Below are 22,517 nucleotides of genomic sequence, written 5' to 3'. Positions count from 1 at the left end.
GATTCATTTTCCTGGCATGGCATTGATATATTGTCCAAGTTCCACAACAAGGCCAGCACAACGGCTCTGTAGACCTTCAGTTTAGTAGGCAGCCTAATGTCTCTTCTTCCACACTTTCTTTCAGAGCCTTCCTAGGTGGGAGCTAGCTCTGGCAATGTGCATATCAACATCAACATTTATGTAGATATCCCTGGAAAGTATACTTCCAAGGCAATTGAACTTATCCACAGCATTCAAAATTTCTTCATTTGCTCTAACCAGTGGATCCACATATGGATGGTGAGGTGCTGGCTGGTGGAAGACCACTGCATTCTTGGAAATATCAGGCCAAAATTAGCACAAACAATGGAGAACTGATCCATGCTATGTTGTATCTCCACCTCAGAGGGCACATTGAGTACATAATCACCTGTGAACCAGTCTTGTACCAACTTTCCCTCCACTTTAGACTTGGCTTGTAGCCTTTTCAAGTTAGTTTGCCATTAGTGTGGTAGCTGACCTTAACACCATTTTTATCCTTGTTGAAAGTGTCTGACAACATCACAGAAAACATCATGCTAAAAACCATGGGAGCAAGCACATAGCACTGCTTTACTCCATTAGTGACTGGGAAAGTGTAAGAGTATCATCCTTTATCCAGAATCTGTGAAAGCATGTCATTGTGGAACTGGCATCCAATACTGATGAATTTCTCTGGGCAGCCAAATTTTGTCATGATCTTCCACAAACCCTCGCAACTGACAGTATCAAAGGCCTTAGAACACTGTGTTCAGACCTCCATTCTTCTCCTAGAATTGTCAGGCAGCAAACACCATTTTGACTATTCCTCAGCCCTCTCTCAGAATAATCCTGGGAGGTAGGTGTGATTATTAATCCCTGTTTTACAGATAAAGAGGCTAAAAAAGATTGAGAGACTTGCTTATCCAGGTCACACATCTAGTAAGTGCCTGAGGCAGAATTAAAATTCTGGTTTTTCTGACTGGAGTAGGGGTAGAAAATGGAATTGAGTCACTAGTGAGAAATGTATTGGATGAGAATCCAAATGTATTGGATGAGAAACACGAATGTGGGTGAGTTTTGCAAACAAAAGAATTGACTGACTTAAAGAAGAAGTTAGTGGTGTCAGAATGTTTAAACATGGATTTCTTCCTCATTTAACTCAGCCCCACTACTTCAAAAACAGTCACCTCTTCAAGGCAATTTCCTTACAGTAGGAGGCTGTTTTTCTAAAAAAATGTAGCAACACTACAGTAACAACAGGACCTATATTCACTGCCACCATACAACTTAGATAATAAATGAGGCTTTAAAAAATGTGTTGACTCCATTCTACCTGAAAATCTAACCCCCCCCCCAAATCACCATTACAGTAAGTCTTCTACAAAAGATTGACTGGAAAAAACCCACCAAACCACCCACCTTTTCTTCATGAATGTCTTGACTATGAAGAACATAAGAATGCTAATGTTGAACTGAACTGTATTCTTTGCAAGGCAATGAAAGAATCATCTGACTCTTCTAGACATAATAGGTTATTGTAATCTGCAGGGTTTGGCACATGGGAGGTAGTCAATAAATATTCTAAAATACCCTGGGTTAAAACCCAGATAATGAAGTATGTGCACAGAAATAGAACTATATTGGCTAACGTACCATCTACTTATTGTTTGTGACTGATTGGCTTAGTTGGATAGAGCATAAAGTTAACAAGGATTAGGTCAGTCTGGTATGGAATGGTTATTTATATAGATTCCATGACTGCAGAATACCCTTATATGGGAAAGTCACAATGGGGTATTGGGTGAAAAATATGGCAGTTGTAACTTAAATTCCTCATCGACACAAGAGGAGCTCAGTCCACATACTCTCCCAACAGTGGGTCAGAAGGTCTATCAGTATGCCAAAGGAGAGTTGAGGCAACCATATTCTCCTTAATCTAACGTTTCTTTTCCTTGAGTTTAATAATTTGCAGCAAAGCCAAATTGGCCTTAAATTGCATGAGAAGTGCAAGAATGGCTAAAACTTTGTATTTCCACTTCAAGGCAGTCAAGAAGCATTGGCATTCAAAACACATCTACATTCTAAAGAATAAGAGGGAAAAATTAGAAAGGACTAGAGTTAGTGACAAGACTAGACTAGGAAGGGGATGAACCCAAGGGAAGAGATAAATAAATGAGAATTAAGACATGTAGGAAAATATCAGTAGAATCAATCAGATTTTCTCTTTCCAAATTTAGGAGATTTAAAAATCTCCTAAATTGAGGTACATAAGCAGAAGAATGTTTGCTATTTTTGAATTGGTCTTAATACGCTTGGTCCTGGTATGATCAATATCATAACATATCTTCGTCTCCTTCATCATGTTGGATTAAACGTGCAACTGCTGCCTCAAAAATGGTTTATGAAGTGTTGGCCTTCCACAACTATGCTGTGAACATAGCAGTTTAAATAAACCAAGTCTAAATGCACCTACCAAGAAGGCACACGATGATTCACTTTCTTGGTAATCTGCCAGATAACCTGAAAATCATGCAATATCTAAAAGCATGAGAATGTAGAAAGAGCAGGGTCTCCAACAGCAACTGCTGGGAAAGTTTACATTGACAAGATTCCTGACATTTTCCCAGACTTGGAGTTTTGACACAACAACTGTTATGAAAAAAAGTCTTCAGCTACTTATGAATAACTCCATGACTTCAGGAAAGCTGCACGTAGAATATGACACCATTATAACCTCCCTGAACACTCTGCTGGCAAAGTAAGGTAGCCCTGACAAGGAGAGGAGCTTTGTCACTGGCTGAATCACCAAGGTCTTTTGATAGGTACTGCTGGCAGCAGCAATATGCTCCCTGGAGGTTTCTTGACCGTGGAATCACTCTACCGCATAGCTTTGCAAAAGAACACTCTACCCTTGACTATGTTCATGAACTGGGAGCAAGGAAAGAAATAATGTAGCAGGTTGTTCAAGTTCTAAACAGTAGCAGGGTTCCAATGAAACAGAAGCACTAGTGGTGTGCAACCTGAGATGGCAACTGTATCCATTTGGCAGCTTCTGATTTTGTTTCTAGATCATTGGCTGACCCGCAGTTCTTCAGTTAGAAGGTCTCTCAGTATTCCAAAGGAATTGTTCAGTCAACTATATTTTCCTTAATCTGTTTCTAATTTAATCTTGTTTCTAGATCGTGGGCTGACCCACAGTTTTTCCACTTCATATGTACCCCTATACCTTCTGTAATTGACCATGTCTCATCAAAATGGGTCAACTCTTATTTTTTCTTTTTAAAATATTGGGTCTCTTTATCTTGCCCAGGCTAGAAGAACAGAGTTCCTTATGGATCCAGATCAGCATGGAAGTTCTAACCTCTTCTGTTTTTCTGTCCACAGGCAGCTTGGTGGCCCTTCGTTCTCATGGGCTCACCATATTAGTGACTGACTTAGTATAGACAAATTGGCTTCAGTCCTACTGTAGCTTAGAACTCTAAACTTAAGTAATCCACCAGCCTCAGCTTCCCTAGCAGCAGGAATCACAGGAGTGCACCATCATTCCTGGTGTCAACTCCTTAACAAAAAATTATCATGAAACAGAGTAAAGAAAGGTACAGAGCTGCCAAATATAAACTAACATCTTATTTAGTTTAATCACTCAGCAAATATGAGTGTCCTAATTAAGACAGAGTGAAGGAAAATCAAGATCAGGGTCAGAAGATGAGGGGAAAAAACCCAAATTTCCTGTTGACTTTTCAAATACATGAAGCAACAGCATAAAAAAAAAGCATGAAGGTACATGAAGTGAACACATCTTACCTTATTATCATCTTCAAGGTCATTATAGCCACAGGCACTTAAGAAATCTGGAAATATCTCTGACCATCCCTCGCTAGTACAGTTTTTGCTGATATTTCCTGTAATAGAAAATTCAGCCATTTACTCTATAGGTTTGTCAAAGTGTACCCATTAGCAATAGTTCAATCAGCTGCGGACAAATGGGGGCTTCTTGGGTAAGCTTTGAAGACTGTACAGAATGGGAACTCTGAAAAGCACAAAACCTGCCCTGCCGTAATCAGAAGCACATTTTTTGATTATTCAGGAGCCCATTAAGAAGCCAGCCTATTATTCCGGCTCCTGGCTGCTACTTTTTCTCCCTCCTGCTGCCTGACTCCTAGCCATTATGTTTCTCTGTTCCTGTTAGAACCAGAAAGTGGGTAGGGCAAGCTGGGGTGGGGGCATCTATCAGGAGAAAGGATGTTCAGGTTATTATATTGATTCATTCCCTTGAATAATCTATTCAATTCTTCCCTGGACACAATGAACACCTGCCCCAGAGTAGAATGGATTTCCCTGGAAGATGCTGGGTTCTTTCCTTCTCAAGGTTTCCAGGCAAAGGGTAGATGACAATTTGTCAGGTATTTTGCAGAAGGGATTCATGTTCAGGTTTGTATTTATTTGGGCTAGGCATCCTCGGAGGCCCCTTCCAATTTTGAGAGACTATGAATCTGTGACAAAGGAAACCTCAGAGCTGCCCCCTCAGCCAAGAGGCAGACTAATATGTGGTTATTAGACTCTTCTCATGTTCTTATTAGTTATAGCTTCACCCCCTAATTTGGCTCAGGGGAAGCTTGCTTCTCAGTTCCCACTGTCTATCCACAAAGAAATAGAGTCTGGGCTTACCCCATTCCATGCTTCTTGGGAAACAGAGATATGAGTTATTGCTTTTGTGACCTAGAGTCCACTGTATAGGTTCCACAGAAGGTATGCTGTTACATAAATGAACAACTGAAGGATTCATGACACTATGGGCGTGAAAGTACCTGATTTGCATTGTCTGGCAAAGATTCCTCTGGAAGACTTCACCATAACCCTTAACAATAACTTGCCCCTACACCCTCAGAAATGGTGGATGTATTGGTGGAGTTAGCTTAACTTATTCCTTTGTTACAAGGGTATGTGTGTGGGGTGGGGAGTAGGGGGGGAGGAAGAAAGGAGGGAGGGAGGGATGGAGGAAGAGAGGGAAGGAGAGAGATGGGGAGAGAGGGGGAGAGAGGGAGAGAGAGAGAGAGAGAGAGAGAGAGAGAGAGAGAGAGAGAGAGAGAGAGAGAGAGAGAGAGAGAGAGAAAACATTCTAACTAGGAATCCTAGTGCTTGAGGCAAATTCAGTACAGGAAAGAGGCAGTCTATTCAGATGCAATTGTTCCAGAAGAGTGGGCAGCCCCATGCACACCTGTCTCTAACCCATGGGGAGAGGTGGTGGAGGATTTATCTTAACTAGGAGAGTTATCTTGGCAATAGTAACTCTGGGGAAAGTAGCTCAGGATCTGCCTGGTTAATAGACCACCACAAGGCATTTTGGCAGATGCCTGGAGGAGTATGTTGGAGAGAATGTGAGTACATTATACCCTCCCTCCCCAGATGTGGGCACACTGGGAGAAAGTTCCAGTCACTCTGCCAAGTTACAGCTTCAGTCTGGACCTACTTACGTACACTCAATAGAGCCTATATATAGGTGTGTTTTTTGCCCATGAGCTAAAATGAGTCAGACATGTATATTGTTGAGTAAGTCCCATCCTAAAAGGCTTAGTGGCAAGATTACTGCTCTTAAAGCCAGAAAGCCTCAGATCAAATCCCAACTCTGACATCAAATAGTGTTGGGACTCTATAAACCACTCCCCTTAACTTCTCTGAGCCTTAGCTTTCCTGTGTGTAAGAGGGACACTTGACTTGTCTGCATTACCAGGTTGGTCTAAGGAAAGGACTTTATAAATTGTAAAGAACTACAAGTTTACTACTATCAAAGCCATTTCTTCATTTACTACCCACCTACACTCCTTCAGACTTCTCCATCATGTCCCCTCTCTCAGCTTTTCACCTTCCTTTTGTGTATTGTCTTCCCTTTTCTACTGTAAGCTCCTTGAGGGCAGGGACTAGTTTTCTTTTTCAGATTTGTATCCTCAGCACTTAGCACAGTGCTTTGCACATAGTATGTACTTAAGAAATATTAATCGACTGTTAAAGGACCAAAAATCCTCTAAAAGTCCCTAAGGAGCAAGGACTCATCTAAAAAAAAAAGAATATATTAAAATAACCCTTTTTATTTCAGGTGTCACCACAGGCAAAGAATTCATCACTTGGCGGTTAGCCTGCTATTGATGCATTTCTTCACACCTAGCTAGTCTAATCCTTAGAAAACTGATATAATCTGTCACTGGGTCCATACTGGAATCCTTTCCAACTTTTAGATCTGGTCAGCCCTTGTGCTCTATTGTCACAGCCTTTGAAAACTGGTCATTAACCTCCATGCTGCAAGTAGGCATGATGGGAGGACTTTATGGAAAAGAGCCTGTTGACTTTGTATGCCTTCATGGTTACATGTGAAAGGATGACAGTAAATGGGTCATCCTAGGGAATGTGGGATGAATTCCTCCCTTCACTGTCCTGATTTAGTACTCTTTTAGATTAAGAGACTATCAGAGTCAGTAGGATCTTTAGACATCTTCACATCCAACCCCCTCATTTCAAAGAGGCAAAGTGCAGAGAAAGGAAGTGATTTGTTGAAAATCACACATTGAATTAAGGGTTTGAGTAACAGTCTGCTTGCTCTTAGTCCAGTGCTGTCTGCACTGCTCTGTGCTATCTCATGATGGGTTCTCTCCTTCGAACTTTAGACTTTTACCAATACATCTGTAGCTAATAGAGTAGGAATGATCGCTGGTCTTAATGTAGGTAGATTCAACAGTTCAGCATATACTCAACCTACAGATCATTTCCTAAGTCCTTTTACTGCTGCTTTGGCGGAAGACAGATGTGCTGTAATGAAAAATGTCACTAATGGAGGATGGAAGCAAGGGAGGAAGAGTGCCATCTTTCCCAAACTTTCCCTACATGCCCTCCCACTTATCCTACCTACTTCCTTTCATGCTCATACCAAATCATCCTCAGCAATCCCTGTTCAACCTGCTGTGAAATTATTGAACCTGCAAAAGTATTTCCTTTCATCATTTGCCTAAAACAAAAATAATGTCCCTTTCTTTTCTAGTAGTATGGAAGACCTCAGGATCTGCCCCATATTCCCCAGACAGCCTTCTGCCTGTCTCAAACACCTGAATCACTTTGGAGAGCCTTATGGGCTAGGGTATAATACACAAGCAGGAATACAGATATAGAACAAAAAATGGAGGATATGCTGATAGGAAGTTTGCTGCTTAATGACGCTTAATTTGCCATGAGACCCAAGAAGCCAGTTCTTTTACCTGCTTCTACCAAAACTTTGAGAATCTATGCAGAAGCCCGGAGAAAAGATAAAATTTCAGATAAAGTTAGGTGTGGGATGGGGGACTGAGGGTAGACAATAAACTAGGTGGGGAGTGGTAACCTCCATTCTGGGAAGCTACGTGGAACAGTGGATATAGTGCTGGCCATAGAGTCAGAAAGATCTTTGTTCAAATCTGGCCTCAGATATTTACTAGCTATGTGACCCTGGGCAAGTCACATAACCCTATTTGACTCAGTTTTCTCATGTGTAAAATGAGCTGGAGAAGGAAATGGCAAACTACCCCAGTATCTTTCACAAGAAGACTCCAAATGGGGTCACAAAGAGTTGGACAACAATTTATTGACTAAACAACAACAATAAGCCTGCATTGTAGCAAATGACAAGTTCCCCTAATCACTAACCTTTTGGGAGTCAGCCCACCTATCTATCTATCTATCTATCTATCTATCTATCTATCTATCTATCTATCTATCTATCTATCTATCTATCTATCTACCTAATACTAACATTGAAGGGGACCAAAATTTTCCACTCTCATGTAAAGTCAACTGAAGATCTTCCCTCTGCAATCTTCTAACATCTCAAACTACCAGTTTGTCAGATCAGAGAAATGGGCTAAGTGCTTATTTAGATCAGCAGTTGTACATTAAAGTCAAGTTCACATTCTTATTTTGGTTGTTCTACAGTGTGATGCATAGAGCCCTGAATTTTCACTCAGAAGACTAAGATTAGAATTATGACTTTAGTACTTATTAGGAAAATCATTTCCGTTCTGAGCCTGTTTACTTATCAAGAAAATCATTATCCATAATACTTATTTCATACCTAGGGAAGTATTGACTCATCAAATGATTTAATATATCTAAAACTCTATAAATCTGAAAGTGGTATATAATGTTTAGCTATTGCTATCTATTGGCAGTGTTGTCTCTCTGTCTCTATATATAAGCACCCAGATAGGTATGTATAAGTATATCTACATCTATCTATCTATCTATCTATCTATCTATCTATCTATCTATCTATCTATCTATCTATCTATCTATCTACCTATCATCTATTTATCCATCTCCATCTATCTATATCTATATTTCTGCATCTGCATATGTATCTATATCTATCTATGCACACACTCCTACATATGTGTGTATGTATATACACTTCTATATATGCATACACAATACACCCATACATATGTGTAAACACGTACATGAATATGCATGCATGTATACATACACATGCATGTACACACATATATGTATACTTATAGGCAAACAAATATAGATATATAGAGTTAGGCATTTGGCTGTGATTGTAAAGAGAATGAAACTCCAATACCATTTGATTGCTGATCTCTTCCTTGGACAACTTTTTTTTGCCTTCCTCTGATTTGTAAGAGGTGAATGACCCCAGGCAGGAAGTTCTATATTCTCTCTAAAGCTAACATTTATCAAAATTCAGCTGGATGCTGGTTCCTGTTTTAACTCATTGTGAGTAAATGCCCAAGGGGGTGGGTGTTCTGACTTCTTTCTGCCCTTCCAGAACCCATAGCATCTTCAGAAAAAGCCCTCTGGAGAGCCCCAAGAATTCTCAACAGAAACTCTACCTGGTTTGTTGTAAAAATGACTGAATATTTTTGGACATGGAACTGTGACAGTCTCTCCAATGTCAGCAGGGTGCCAGCACGTAACGTTATCCCAGGATCCACTACATGCTGTAAAAAAATTTAAAAAGAGAGGGAGAGAAAGAGATAAAGGAAGTGAGGAGATGGCTGCTCACTCATGCAATTAAAAATGTTTGAATGAATGAAGGCTTAAAGAGAGTCAAGATTTAAAGGTTAAAATGATTTACAAAAATACTGTATAAGGAGAAAATGTATAATTACATGGTTATTTCTCAAATTCTCTATCTCTAAAGGAAACCAGCAGCAATGATTTTTATGGAAATTATCTCACCTTGTTGTTTTGGTTCCATTAAAATAATTTTGAAGTATTAAAAAAATAAGAATGAGGAGTAGAAAATGCACAAATAAATTAATTTATGTTTGCTAATGCCTGCATTTTACTTTTTGAGTTGAGTTCTCCTGGTGCACAAAAGTGTGCCCCCAGGGCAGCAGGTGGTGCAGTGGATATAGCACCAGCCCTGGAGTCAGGAGTACCTGAGTTCAAATCCGACCTCAGATGCTTAACACTTATTAGCTGTGTGACCCTTGGCAAGTCACTTAACCCCAACTGCCTCACCAAAAAAAAAAAAAAAGTGTGCCCCCAGTAAGGTAACTGGGGTTGTGAATCAGAGGCTCTAGTCCTAGTGTAGTAAGAATGACAATAATCTCATTGACCATTGCCTCTGGCTAGCTTCTTCTTGCCTTATAGCTCCACTGCTTGTTTAATAGCACTTGGGATGGTCCTCATTCTGAGCCCACTGGCACTGTCAGATGACAGAATTAGGGATGCTATACCATGGAAAGCCCAGTACTGCCATTCTACTATCTACCTTGACCCTGTTTTGGGGAGGAGGTCTGGGATATTGCCTCCCTACACGTAACCTAGGGAACTGACTCATTTCTTCAAGGGCATAGACATCATTCTGCCCTCTGACATTCAATGTGGTCATCATGTATCTGTGACTAGCTATTATAGGTCAGTAGATTTCACCAGAGCAGATGACTCAATTCAGTTAAAGGCTTGAATTGCTGAATCTGTCAGTGCCCTATCCTATACTCTCCATCAACAGCAACAATGATTACAATGATAGCATTTATATAAAGCCTTTCAAGGTTTGCAAAAAGGCTCTACAAATATCTCATTTTCTCCACATGGTAATTCTGGGACAGAGGTGCTATTATCACCCCCATTTTACAGATGATAAAATTGTAGCATAAAGAGATCCAAGTGATTTGTTCAGGATCATACAGGCAGTAAGTATCTGAGGTCAAATTTGAATTCAGTTCTCGACTCCAGTCCAGTACTCTAACCATTGTACCACCCAGGCCCCTTTCTGTGTTGGGGGCTACAGATTATCTTCTTTGCCATCATTTTATTTTTCTTTTTTTGTGGGGCAGTGAGGGTTAAGTGACTTGCCCAGGGTCACACAGCTAGTAAGTGGCAAGTATCTGAGACTGGATTTGAACTCAGGTCCTCCTGAATTCAGGACTGGTGCTTTATCCACTGCACCACCTAGCTGCCCCCGACATCATTTTCTTGAAGGGCTGATCTGTTAGTCTGCCCAGGTATTGCAGTTTTTGCCTACCTACACTGGGATGAAGCTTTCTTGCCACCTCAAAAGCTCCTTCTGTTCATTCAATTGAATTACCCTATCAGCAGATAAGTTCTTCCAGTCGAATGTGGGCTCTTAGGGGACAGAGATTGTTTTGGCTTTATTCCTATCTTTCTAGTACCCACCACAATGCCTTGTACATACTAGGTTCTTAATATGTTTGATAAATTGATATTTAATAAGAAACTTATTTATTTTGTCCAGCCAAATTGCCTTAAAATAAATAACATTTCTGATTATTTATTATGGAGTTCATCATCATGATCCAATAAGGGCATCATTATAATCATCTTCATCCCATAAGGGCACTGGATTTAGAGTCAAAGACATGAGTTCAAATTCTGACTACCTCTTACTACCTAAGTGACCTTGGATAAGTCACTTAACTTCTCTGGGCCATCAGCAAAATGAACGGAGCTGAATAAATTATCTCTTAAAGGACATTGATCTCTAGATGTATGATTCTACTGATTTCATACATACGCATACAATGTGTTAGCCAAGATTAAAACAAATTAAATAGACACGGTAGCTGACCTTCTGGAGTTTGTCATCTTAAATAGATCAGATCCACCTGGAAAAAGCCACAATAGAACCATACAGAAAAATGAAGACTTGTAAAAGAGAAATATTACCCAGAAGCATGTAATAAATGTAAAATTTGTGTTTGAGTACAGAGCATCTTGCTTCCAAAAAACAGATGTGCTACCATAAAGTTGGCTATAAACCAATTTTTGCAAATCAAAACTTGTTTTCTTATTGAGTTTTATTACACAAATGGAAACCTGCTTCTGTCAAATCCAAGCTATAAATGGGAAGCAGACTGGGCTTAGAAGCAAAGGATCTGGGTTTGAATCCCAATTGTGCTACATAGGTAACCTCAGTGTAATCTTGAGGAAGCTACTTCCTCTCTCTGGTTTTCAGTTTCCTTATCTTTCGAAGAAGGGTTCCCTTCCAGATCAGTCCTATGAGCTTCCAAATAAGGCTTAGCTTAGGACAACCCAACAAACAAACAAACAAATCATTCTTATGTAAATGCTGTAAACTTTTTTTAAAAAGTAAATAACAGTTTTCTTCAATATTACTCTGAGTCTTAAAAGAGCAATATTGCATTAGAAATTGAATTCCATTGAAGTTAGTAGCATATGACCAAGATGCAGTGGATAGAGCATTGGCCCTGAAAGGATAAGGACCTAGGTATACAAAAATATTTATGGCAGTTTGTGTATATGTGTGTGTGTGTGTTGGCAAAGGATTGGAAATTGAAGTGATGCCTGTGAATTGGGGAATTGCTCAACAAGTTGTGGTATGTGATAGAATAATATTGTACTGTAAGAAATAATGGAGGGGATGGTTTCAGAAAAACTTGGGAAGATTTATATGAACTGATACAAAATGAAGTAAGCAGAAATAGGAGAACATTGCATACAGCAATAGCAATATTGTAAGGATAATCAACTGTGAAGACTTAGATATTCTGATTAATACAATGATCTGAGATAATTCCAATGTACTCATCATGAAAAAGGTTATCCACTTCCACAGAGAGAATTGATGAACACAGTATATTTTGAAGCATTTTTTCCACTTTTCTTGCTCCCCCCCAACATGGCTAATATGGACAATTTTTTTTGCATGACTTCATATATATAATGGTTATTGTTTTTTCTTCTCAGTGGGTAGGGGAGGGGTGAAGGGAAGGAAAGGATTTGGAACTGAAAATATTTTTTTTAATTAAAAAAGAATCATGTTCAATCATTTCTGTCAGCTACTTTGAAGGTTTGAGCCTCCAAGACCTTAAGGAATGTTCCTTTTAAAAAAACAGATAATATTTTTAAAACTATGAATTTATAGGATCATAGGATTTAGAGCTAGAAGGGATCTGGAAGATTGTCTTATCCAACCCACTAATTCCAAAGATGAAGAGAGACCCAGAAGGTAAACATGACTTGCATAAGGTCACAAAGGGAGAAAGTAGAAGAGCCAGGATATAAACCTAGGCTCTCTGATTCCTAGTCCAGTGCTTTTTTCATTATAAGAGGCTACCTTCTTTAATGTACTTCCTTTCTTTTTTTTTGGTGGGGCAATGAGGATTAAGTGACTTGCCCAGGGTCACACAGCTAGTAAGTGTCAAGTGTCTGAGGCCTGATTTGAACTCAGGTCCTCCTGAATCCAGGGCCAGTGCTTTATCCACTGCGCCATCTAACTGCTCCCTTGTACTTACTTTTGAAGAATGCATATTCAAATACAAACTAGGGAGATAAATTCGTTTGTGCACCCTCCCCCCCTCCCATCAGTTTCCCTATCTTGTCCAGGATTGTAGTAAAGCAACCACTCCCCACTGCTCATCCCCACTGCTCATCTGCCCAGGAGTTGACCTGTTCTCAATGTCTTGGGAAGCCTGGTGCTTCTCTCTTCTGTGGGGCTAACTGTATTGGTGCCATGTTGACACCCAAATGACTTTGTCTCTACTATAGCACAAAAGTCTAGAGCTCAAAAGATCTGCCACTCTCAGCCTCTCCAGCAGAGATTACAAGTGTGTTCCACTAAAGCCAGCAAATTAATGTACTTTTTGTTTTTGTTTGTTTTTTGTCAGGCAATGAGGGTTAAGTGACTTGCTCAAGGTCACACAGCTAGTAAGTGTCAAGTGTCTGAGGCCAGTTTTGAACTCAGGTCCTCCTGAATTCAGGGCTAGTGCTTTATCCATTGCACCACCTAGCTGCCCCCAAATTGAGATACTTTTAATACTTTTCTAGTACATCTATTTTATCCATTTTGATTAATTAAATATTGATTGAATATCTCCTGTTTGTACCAGGGGCTATGTTAAAGATGATCGGTAGGGCACAAAGATGAATAGAGGAGGTACTTGTACTCAAGGATTTTTTAATTTAGTGAGGGAAATAATGCATATAGAGATAACTACAAAACAGTATGAATAAAGTGCCATAGGCTTGACTTGGCACAAGGTGAATAGGAATTTAAATTAGGGTAATCATGAAAGGAACTGATGGTACAGGAGCTAAGTTTAGAAGATAAGATATGGATAAGGGCAAGATACCCATGGTTGGAGATTGAGGGAAGAGTATATCAGGTGGTGGCAATGGCTTATGTAGATGTATAGAATGGAGGAAGCAGAAAGCATTTAATTAGAATGCTTGTTGGATAAGTGAATGAATGATGATATGAATGAATCCAATTTAATTTGACAAATTGTTACTAAAGGCCCACCATATACATAGTGCTACACTATATTCTGAGGATATGACAGTATCTTCCCTCAAGGAGCTTAAGGGGGGAAGATAATTTTGGACTTGTTGAATTTAGGATGGTGATTTAGGTGGAGACATCCCCAGCAGGTAGTTTGTGCTGTGAGACTGGAATTTAGGAGAAGGGTTTTGTCTGACTATATATAGATCCAAGTGAGACATTCAGTTCAACAGACATATATTGAGGCAGCCAACTGAAGCAGTCAGTAATAGCATACTACTATGTCACAGGCACTATGCAAGGTGCAGTGGATAGAGCACTAGCCCTGAAGTTGGGAAGACCTAAACTCAAATCTCATCTCAGACACTAACTAGCTGTGTGACCCTGGGCAAGTTACTTAACCCCAATTTCCTTAAACATCTGGGTTCATCCCCAGTCATCCTGATGTATATCTTACTACTGGACCCAGATGTCTCTGGAGGAGAGAGTGAGGTTGTTGACTTTGAATTGCCCTTCCTCACTTAAAAATCCAATTCAGTGCAAGTCATGACACCTGTCATGGTCCTCTTTGAGAATGAAAGACAAACAACAACTAAGCAAGACACTAAGGATAAAAACAGAATAGTCCTTGCCCTCACAGTGCTTCCATTCTACTGGGGAGAAACAACATATACACAGATAAATTAATTCAAAATATATACAAAACAAATACTAAATGATCATAAGGTTGGAGGGTCACTTACAACTTGAATCAGGAAATGACAGCTGAGGAAACATGGAGGGAATTTTGGGAAAAGTGTTTTACTGAAAAGAATAATTTAACCCTGGTTTTAATCCTGAGTGATTTTTTTGACTACCTATGTGACCTTAATCACATTATTTACCATCTCCAGACCTCAGTTTTCTTATCTGTAAAACAAGGGCATTGGATTGGATAGCATCTGAGGTTCTTAATCTGTAATCCTATATGATCCCATGAAAGCTTGGCTGTGAAAGGGAGAAAAAAAAATACAGGATGACAGTCTGGGGGACAACATAATTAAGTAAAGGTGTTTTAAGGATAGGAGAAACCTGAACTTATTTGTAGATAGCAGTGAAGGAATTTGAAGATGAGAGAGTGATTTAGATGTTAAATTCCTTGTTGGAATCAAGGGTACAAGTAAAAAAGTTAGTCTTGGTAAGAAGAAGAGTCACTGTTTCCTCAGAGATTGGAGAAGAAGTAGAGAGGATAGAGGATAATGTAGAAAGCTTTTGATGTGTAGAGTAATAGAGATGTCCTCTATTTTTTAAGATGACTTCTGCTGAGAGCAAGGTAGAAGAGATAATATAGGGAGTTTGAGAAGAAAAATATATGGTTTATAATAACCACTGTGGGGAGTTAATTATTAGTCATTTCAAGCAGTTTAAATTCTACCAATCTCAAATGGTTCAGCTCAAATAACACTCTTTCATGGGAGAATTATCTTATCCATCTATCCATCCAAAAGCATTTATTTGCTCATACTTAGAACTCTTATAGCATGTTTGGTTTTTTAAACTTCTTGTGTACTTTCATATTCTTTTCAGTACATTTTATTCTAAACTCTCCCCACCCAAGTACATTCATTACAAGTCACTTCCGGACAAGTATCCCATCTTTTGTGTGTCCACTTCAAGGTCTTCCTAACATTTCTTCAATTCCAGAAAAGTCTAAGAGCCTGAACCTGAAATAATCTCTGCCCAGAAAGAGATCATATTCTGTCTTGCACACAATAGGTGCTTGATGCATTTTTGTTGAGTTGGATTTAAAAATTAATTGAATAATTGAAGTTTTCAGCCAAGGTAACTGGGAGAATGCCAGTCATTTTTTAAAAATGGGAAACTTAGTCGGAAGAGTTGTTTTGTTTTCTTTTGTTGGGGGAAGATGATGAGATTAGTTTTTGGCATGTTTAATTTCAGTTGTGGTCAGGTCATCTCCATGAAAATGTATACCAGAGACCTAGTACTGCAATTTGGGGCATGGCCAGAGATAGAATTTTGAGTCATCCACATAGAGTTGAAGATATCTGAATGGACCAGATCACAGAAAGACAACATAAAAGAGAGAGAAGAGAATAGATCTGGCTGAAGGTGAAACCTTAAAAAATGCCTCATTAATGAAGGGGAAAATTGGTGTGGTAATCCAAAATAGAGGCTAATTTGCAAACAAAGAACACTAACAACGACTATTTCTATTTAGCTTTGACATTTATTATGCAAAACAGTTGCAAAAAAGAGAAAAATTTCTTAATTATGGTTTTAGGCTAAAATTTAATTAATTTGCTTTCTCTGAGCACAATTTGCCAGGCTACAGAGTAAAGCTAAGTTAGAAGGAACAGTAGCTACAATTTTTTTTTGAAAAAAGTAATGAAGAGTTGACTATGTATAATTTGCCAGTCTTTTCTGCCTGGGTGGTTTCCTTGGTATATTTCATAAATAGAAATTTAAATAGTTATAAACAGTAAGAGATTAAAGAAGACTTTAATTCATCAATGCAATTTCTTCTCTTCCCTCCCAAGAATGTAAATGCCTTGGGGCAGCTAGGTGGCACAGTGGATAAAGCACTGGACCTGGATTCAGGAGGACCTGAGTTCAAATTTGGTCTCAGACACTTGACACATACTAGCTGTATGACCCTGGGCAAGTCACTTAACCCTCATTGCCCAGCAAACCCCCCCCCCCAAAGAATGTAAATGCCTTGAAGGCATTTACCTCTTTCAGGGTTTTGTTGTTTTGCTTTTATATTACCAACATCTAGGGGGTTACTCTGCATTGAGTAGGCACTTAATAAATATTTACTGAATTGTAAGCTCTTTAAGGGCAGGTACTATGTCACATATGTGTATATACATACACACATGTGTGTACACACATGTATACATATGCATATGTATACATAAACCTATAATATATACAAATATGTTTGTACATATTTATATGTATATGTCAGCCTAAAAATCCACACAGAAAAAATGAAAATTGCTTATTATCTACACTATGAAATATAGTTGGATAGGTAGCCATCCTTATAAAATTACCTATATCATTAGCAGATATTTCAAAGAGACATTGAGTCAGTTCCAGAATTGAAAAGGAGGAAGAGATTAAGCTGTATTATATCTGAAGACTTGTGGGATGTTTTCAATAATCTTGAACTGCCCTCTAACACCAAATGTGTGCATACAAGCATACATATATGTATATATATCAGGTATCTATTTAAGTCATGATGCACATATCCCTTATAGCTTAGTTAGTATAGGATTTTTGTTCATAGTGGCCACAATCAATATTCATTAGATGAATGAGTGAATGAATGAATGGAGAAAGGCTGTTCCCCACATTTGCATATCATTTATGTGGATTTCAAAGTCCCTCATGGCCCTTGAATTAGTATTACAGTTTATGGATCCTATCCCTTTTTCTATTTCACTAGGCCATAAACATTGCCTTGTCTTTGTCTATAATTGAAAAAATATGACATGATATCTGCTTAAAAGTTTTAAGTGCACTGCTACACTGATGTTACAGTTTATGAAAGGACTTCATTCCATGTGACCTAGCATGACAACCTGTTAAGTGTCTTCTGCTAAAGGGAGGAAGAAGCTGGTCTAAATATTACTCAGGTCTTTGATGTCATTCATGATTTATCCAATAAGCAGGGCCAGGATTTGTCAAGCACTCAAAGGTTATGTTAGTACAGTAATGATTTTACAAGTTTGAGCTCACATTGTACATGAAGCCTTTGGTCGCTAAAGGTCATAAACTGAGATTTCCATTAAATAGGCCACTAGTGTGGGTCATCAGGAAACTATAAATTAAATGGCAGAGTATCCTAGTGCTGCAAACTGAGGTAAGATTTTTTTAATGTTCTGATTTTCTTGCGCTAAATGTCCAGGAATAGTGGACATAAATAAGTGAACTTTTCTAGCTTCCCTTCCTCTCCTCACTGGCATGAGAACAAAGAAATGGTCTCAGAATTATGTCTAGAAAAGATTTAAAAGTAAAGAAAAGAAAGGTTTGAAAGTAAGAATAACAAATATTAGTGTTGTGAAGGTCTCCCTAACTTCAAAACTGATAGATCATGCAGTCCAGGGGTCAGCAAACTACAGTCAAATCCAGCCCCACCTGGTTTCTATATTTTCCATTCTTAGCTTGCCAGGCTGTACAAAAACAAAAAAGTCAGCAGGCTGAATTTGGCTTGTGGGACATATTTGGCCGACCCCTTGTGTAGTCTATCAAAAGGTACATTCAACCAGATGGGACAGGAAATCTGGATTTCACTAATAATGTCTGAAGAATTAAGGGAACAGACTTATTCTCCTTGAACCTAGAAATCAGACATAGAAATAATGGAGGGGGCAGCGAGGTGGCTCAGTGGATAAAGCACCAGCCCTGGATTCAGGAGGACCTGAGTTCAAATTCAGCCTCAGAAACTTGACACTTACTAGCTGCGTCACCCTGGGCAAGTCACTTAAGCCTCATTGCCCCGCAAAATAATAATAATAATAATAGGAAGAAGTTACAGAACATCAGATTTTGGCTTGACATAAGGAAAAACTTCCTAGGGATTAGAATGACTCCAAAGTGAAATGGACTATCTCTGGAGTTAGTGGGTTCCTCCTTTCTGGAAGTCTTCAAGCAGATACCAAATGGTCACTTGTCAGGAGTTTTGAAAGGGAGATGCTAGTTCAGAGAATGCAGTGATCTAGATGACCCTGCTAAGGTCTCTTCCAACTCCAAAAGCCTTTGAGATGTCCCTCTTACTCCTACCCATCTTAGTTCTCATCTGAATTCTTGAATTTTTTTTTTGCATTATTGCCTTAAAAAAAAAAATTTCCAGTGCATAGTACAGTGCCTGACACATAGGATTTAATAAATACTTGTTGGGGTGGGAGGAGGAAAAGAAGACATTTTCTGAATTTTTTTTCCAGGTAGTTGAAGTATTTGGACTATAAATGTTACTTAATGGGAAGACAAGAATTTGTCAAGACTTCAGCTCCATAAGGATCAGTTGGCTCATGCTAACTCTCTTCCTTCCTTCCTACAATAAAAACAACCTTCAGTCAAGTTCTTTCATTATAAGGAGTGACTGCTACATGGATAGGGGCCAGGGAAAGCATTTGTGGCACACAGATATTTTAAAGAGTTTGTTGTAAGCAGATCAACAAAACGATTTCCAAGGGCCATCTGTCAGAACATGGAAATAGCTTTGCTATATAAAACTTCCTTTTGCCATGGTATTAGTTGTAATGGGATATTACCTGTTTAGAATAATGTCTCTTTTAGTTATCTCAAAGGAGGTCAGTGGTTTTCTCTGTTTTGAAGCTGAATATTTAGCACTGTACATTGATTACAGTATTCTCATGCAATGTTAGAGCTGAAAGAGACCATGCCTGGGCTGCTCTCCCTCCTTATCTCTTAGTTTTCCTGGCTTCTTTCAAGACTTAGCTCCAATTCCATCTTCCACTGGAAGCCTCTGATTCCCGCCCCAACCCCCAACCCCCTTGGAGATTATCTTTGATTTTTTCTGTATATCTCATGGATGCATGTGTAGTTATTTACATATTGCCTTCCCCATCTGAATGTAAGCTCTTTGAGGGCAAGGACTGTTTTTTGTTTGTTTGTTTTGTTGTTTGTTTGTTTTTGCTTTTCTTAGTGTCTGGAACAGAGTAAATATTTAATAAATGCTTGCTGACTGACTGATATATACTGAAAGGGACCATAGAGCTCACTTTGTCTAATCCCCTCATTTTACAGATGAAGAAACCAAGGCTTAGAGAAATTAAATGAGTTAGCCAAGAAAACAAGTATAGAATCCTGTGATGATCATGAATTTAAAGCTATAAGAAATTTCAGAAGCTATCTAATCCAACTCCTCATTTTACACATGAAAGAACTGAAATATTTTGGAGGATAAGTGACTTGCCCAAAGGTCTAACAGATAGTAAGAAGCAGAACTGAGATTGGGACCCCCCCAGGCCCTTTGATTCCACATCCAGTACCATGACATCTTAGAAGTCACCTACTCCAACTCCTTTATTTTATGAATCCAAAGCTAGGCAAGGGGTTAAATCATGTGCCCAGGGCCCTAGAGCTAATTAGCAGCAATCCAGAATGAGACCTTATGTCTGTAGGCACCCAGTTTGGTGTCCTTTCCCAAATACCGTGTTACAATTCTGTCCTCCTAATAGAAGAGAAAATCAATATCTAATGCTAAAATAAAATAAAATAAAATAAACCTGTCATGTGATAGAAAAAGGACAGCAAATAAGATTCTATGGCTTGATACAGTAATAGCCAGCTCTGACTGGTGAACATTTCGAACTCTGGAGTGAGTGAGCTGCTGCTTGGGGAAGATGATGTGCTAGCAGAAACATTAGTGGGGCTCATTAGCAGGGAGCAATAGAGAATAAATGGGAGGATGAGAGAGGCCACTGTTTCAGAAGAGCTAGCTCTGCTCTGCCAGCTAGAGAGAAATGTTTTTTTTGTCTGGGTTGATTCAAGCCAGAACATAGAATCAAAGGTCACAGAGAGGGAAAAAAAACACTTCCAAAAAATGAATTTCATTTTTGTCTGTCTCCACCCCTCCCTGTCCTTGGCTTTATTTTACTATTCATTCCATTAGCTTCTCTGTCCTTAAATTAGGTACCATTCAGTGTCAGAGAAAATTAAAGAAAAAAATGAGAAAGGAAGGAAAGAAGGAAGGGGAAGGAGGAAGGGAGGAAGGAAGGAGGAAAGAAGGGAAGGAAGGAAGAAAGAAAGAGAGGAAGAAAGAGATCACTTAGTCTTGGACAGCCATATAGAAGGGAGTTTTACTAAAAACATAAAACAACAACAATAACAACACTATAGGCACCGCAGTTTTAGAACTAGAAGAACTAGCAATCATTTCCTCATTCCACTGAAAAGGAAACTGAAGCCCAATTTGAATGAATTGTCTGAAGTCACACATCTACTTAATGTCAGAACCAAGACTAAAATCCAGATACGCACATAGCTAAAATAAAGCAATTTCTAATCAGGCATAATCTTTTTTTTTTTTTGTGAGCCAATTGGGGTTAAGTGACTTGTCCAGGGTCACACAGCTAGTAAGTGTTAAGTGTCTGAGGCCGGATTTGAACTCAGGTACTCCTGAATCCAGGGCCAGTGCTCTATCCACTGTGCCATCTAGCTGCCCCCCAGGCATAATCTTTTAAAAGATTCAACCTAATTAATGCAAAGCAATGTGATGTAATAAACATTCACAAAGCACCTGATATGTGCAGGGCAGAGTGGCTATGGGCTAGGGAGTCAAAGACAAAAACAGAACCAACCCTGCCCTTGAAGAGCATCTGTTCTACTAAAAGAATACAAGGAATACAAGACATGCACAAAAGTAAGTAAATCCAAATTATGTACTAAGTGTTATAAAGTTATTTCAAGAGGGTTATCTCATTGACTAAAAGAATAATATTGATTCTTCCATGGATTAATTATCTCCTACATGTTGGTACTTCCTCCACTGGGACAAATCCCTCAATTTATTTACATCTCATGTTATACTATTGGTCTTTCTTGTCTTCCCATACAACAAGGGTCACAACCCCATAAGGGTCACATAACTGAATGTAGGGGTTGTGAAAAAGTTGGTGGCACTAAAAGTCTATGCATTTTTCACACAAATAAAGTTGGATCTAAACAATTGTAAAAATATTCATTGCTCATGGATAGGCCAAGCTAATATAATAAAAATGATAATCTATGTATTAAGGGACATACCAATCAAACTATCAAAATACATTTTATAGAGCTAGAAAAAAAAACAAAATTCATCTGGAAGAACAAAAGCTTAAGGATATCAAGGGAATCAATTTTTAAAAATGCAAAAGAAGGGGCAGCTAGGTGGCTCAGTGGATAAAGCACTGGCCCTGGATTCAGGAGGACCTGAGTTCAAATCTGGCCTCAGATATTTGACACTTACTAGCTGTGTGACCTTGGGAAAGTCATTTAACCATCATTGCCCTGCAAAAACAAAACAAAACAAAAAATAAAAATGTAAAAGAAGGTAGTCTAGCAGTAACAGATGTCAAACTGTATTACAAAGTGGTAATTTTCAAAACAATCTGGTACTGGTTAAGAAATAGTCATGGGCAGCTAGGTGGTGCAGTGGATAGAGCCCCAGCCTTGGAGTCAGGAGTACCTGAGTTCAAATCTGGCCTCAGACACTTAACACTTACTAGCTGTGTGACCCTGGGCAAGTCACTTAACCCCAATTGCTTCACTAGAAAAAAAAAAAGAACAAGAGTCATGGACCAGTGGAATAGAATAGATATGAATTATACTATAGTAACCTAGTAAATGTCAGTGATCTAGTATATACTAAACCCAAAGACTTAAGCTTTTGGAAGAAAAACTCGATATTTGACAAAAACTACTAGGAAAACTGAAAAATAGTATTGCAGAAACTAGTTATAGACCTCTATCTCACACCATATAGCAAAATAAAGTCAGAATGGTACATGATTTACACATAAAGGGTGATATCATAAACAAATTAAGAGAGCATGGAATAGATTATATGTCAGATTTATGGACAAGGGGAGAATTTAGGACCAAAAAAGATACAGAGAACATTACAAAATGTAAAACAGATAATTTTAATTATATAAAATTAAAAAGGTTTTGCAGAAACAAAACCAATGAAACCATAGTTATAAGGAAAGCTGAAAACTGGGAAAGTATTTTTGCAACAAGTATCTCTGAT

At 38.7% G+C, this 22,517-nt stretch overlaps 1 protein-coding gene across 2 annotated transcripts in view; it reads right to left on the bottom strand.

Annotated features, from left to right (window-relative positions):
• The window catches only part of VIPR2 (vasoactive intestinal peptide receptor 2), a 144,966-nt gene that overhangs the window by 83,425 nt on the left and 39,024 nt on the right, over positions 1-22,517 (bottom strand). For both annotated transcript variants that reach the window (XM_043969076.1, XM_043969075.1), the window contains 2 exons: positions 8,874-8,981; positions 3,805-3,902 (listed from right to left, as the gene is read on the bottom strand). In XM_043969076.1, the coding sequence (XP_043825011.1) occupies positions 3,805-3,902; positions 8,874-8,981 (206 nt within the window). The remainder of the gene's footprint in view (positions 1-3,804; positions 3,903-8,873; positions 8,982-22,517) is intronic.

Source organism: Dromiciops gliroides, chromosome 5 (genome assembly GCF_019393635.1).
Source record: "Dromiciops gliroides isolate mDroGli1 chromosome 5, mDroGli1.pri, whole genome shotgun sequence".
NCBI lineage: Eukaryota > Metazoa > Chordata > Mammalia > Microbiotheria > Microbiotheriidae > Dromiciops > Dromiciops gliroides.
Note: the sequence above shows the minus strand (reverse complement) of the source record. Positions and strands in the feature narration are given on the sequence as shown.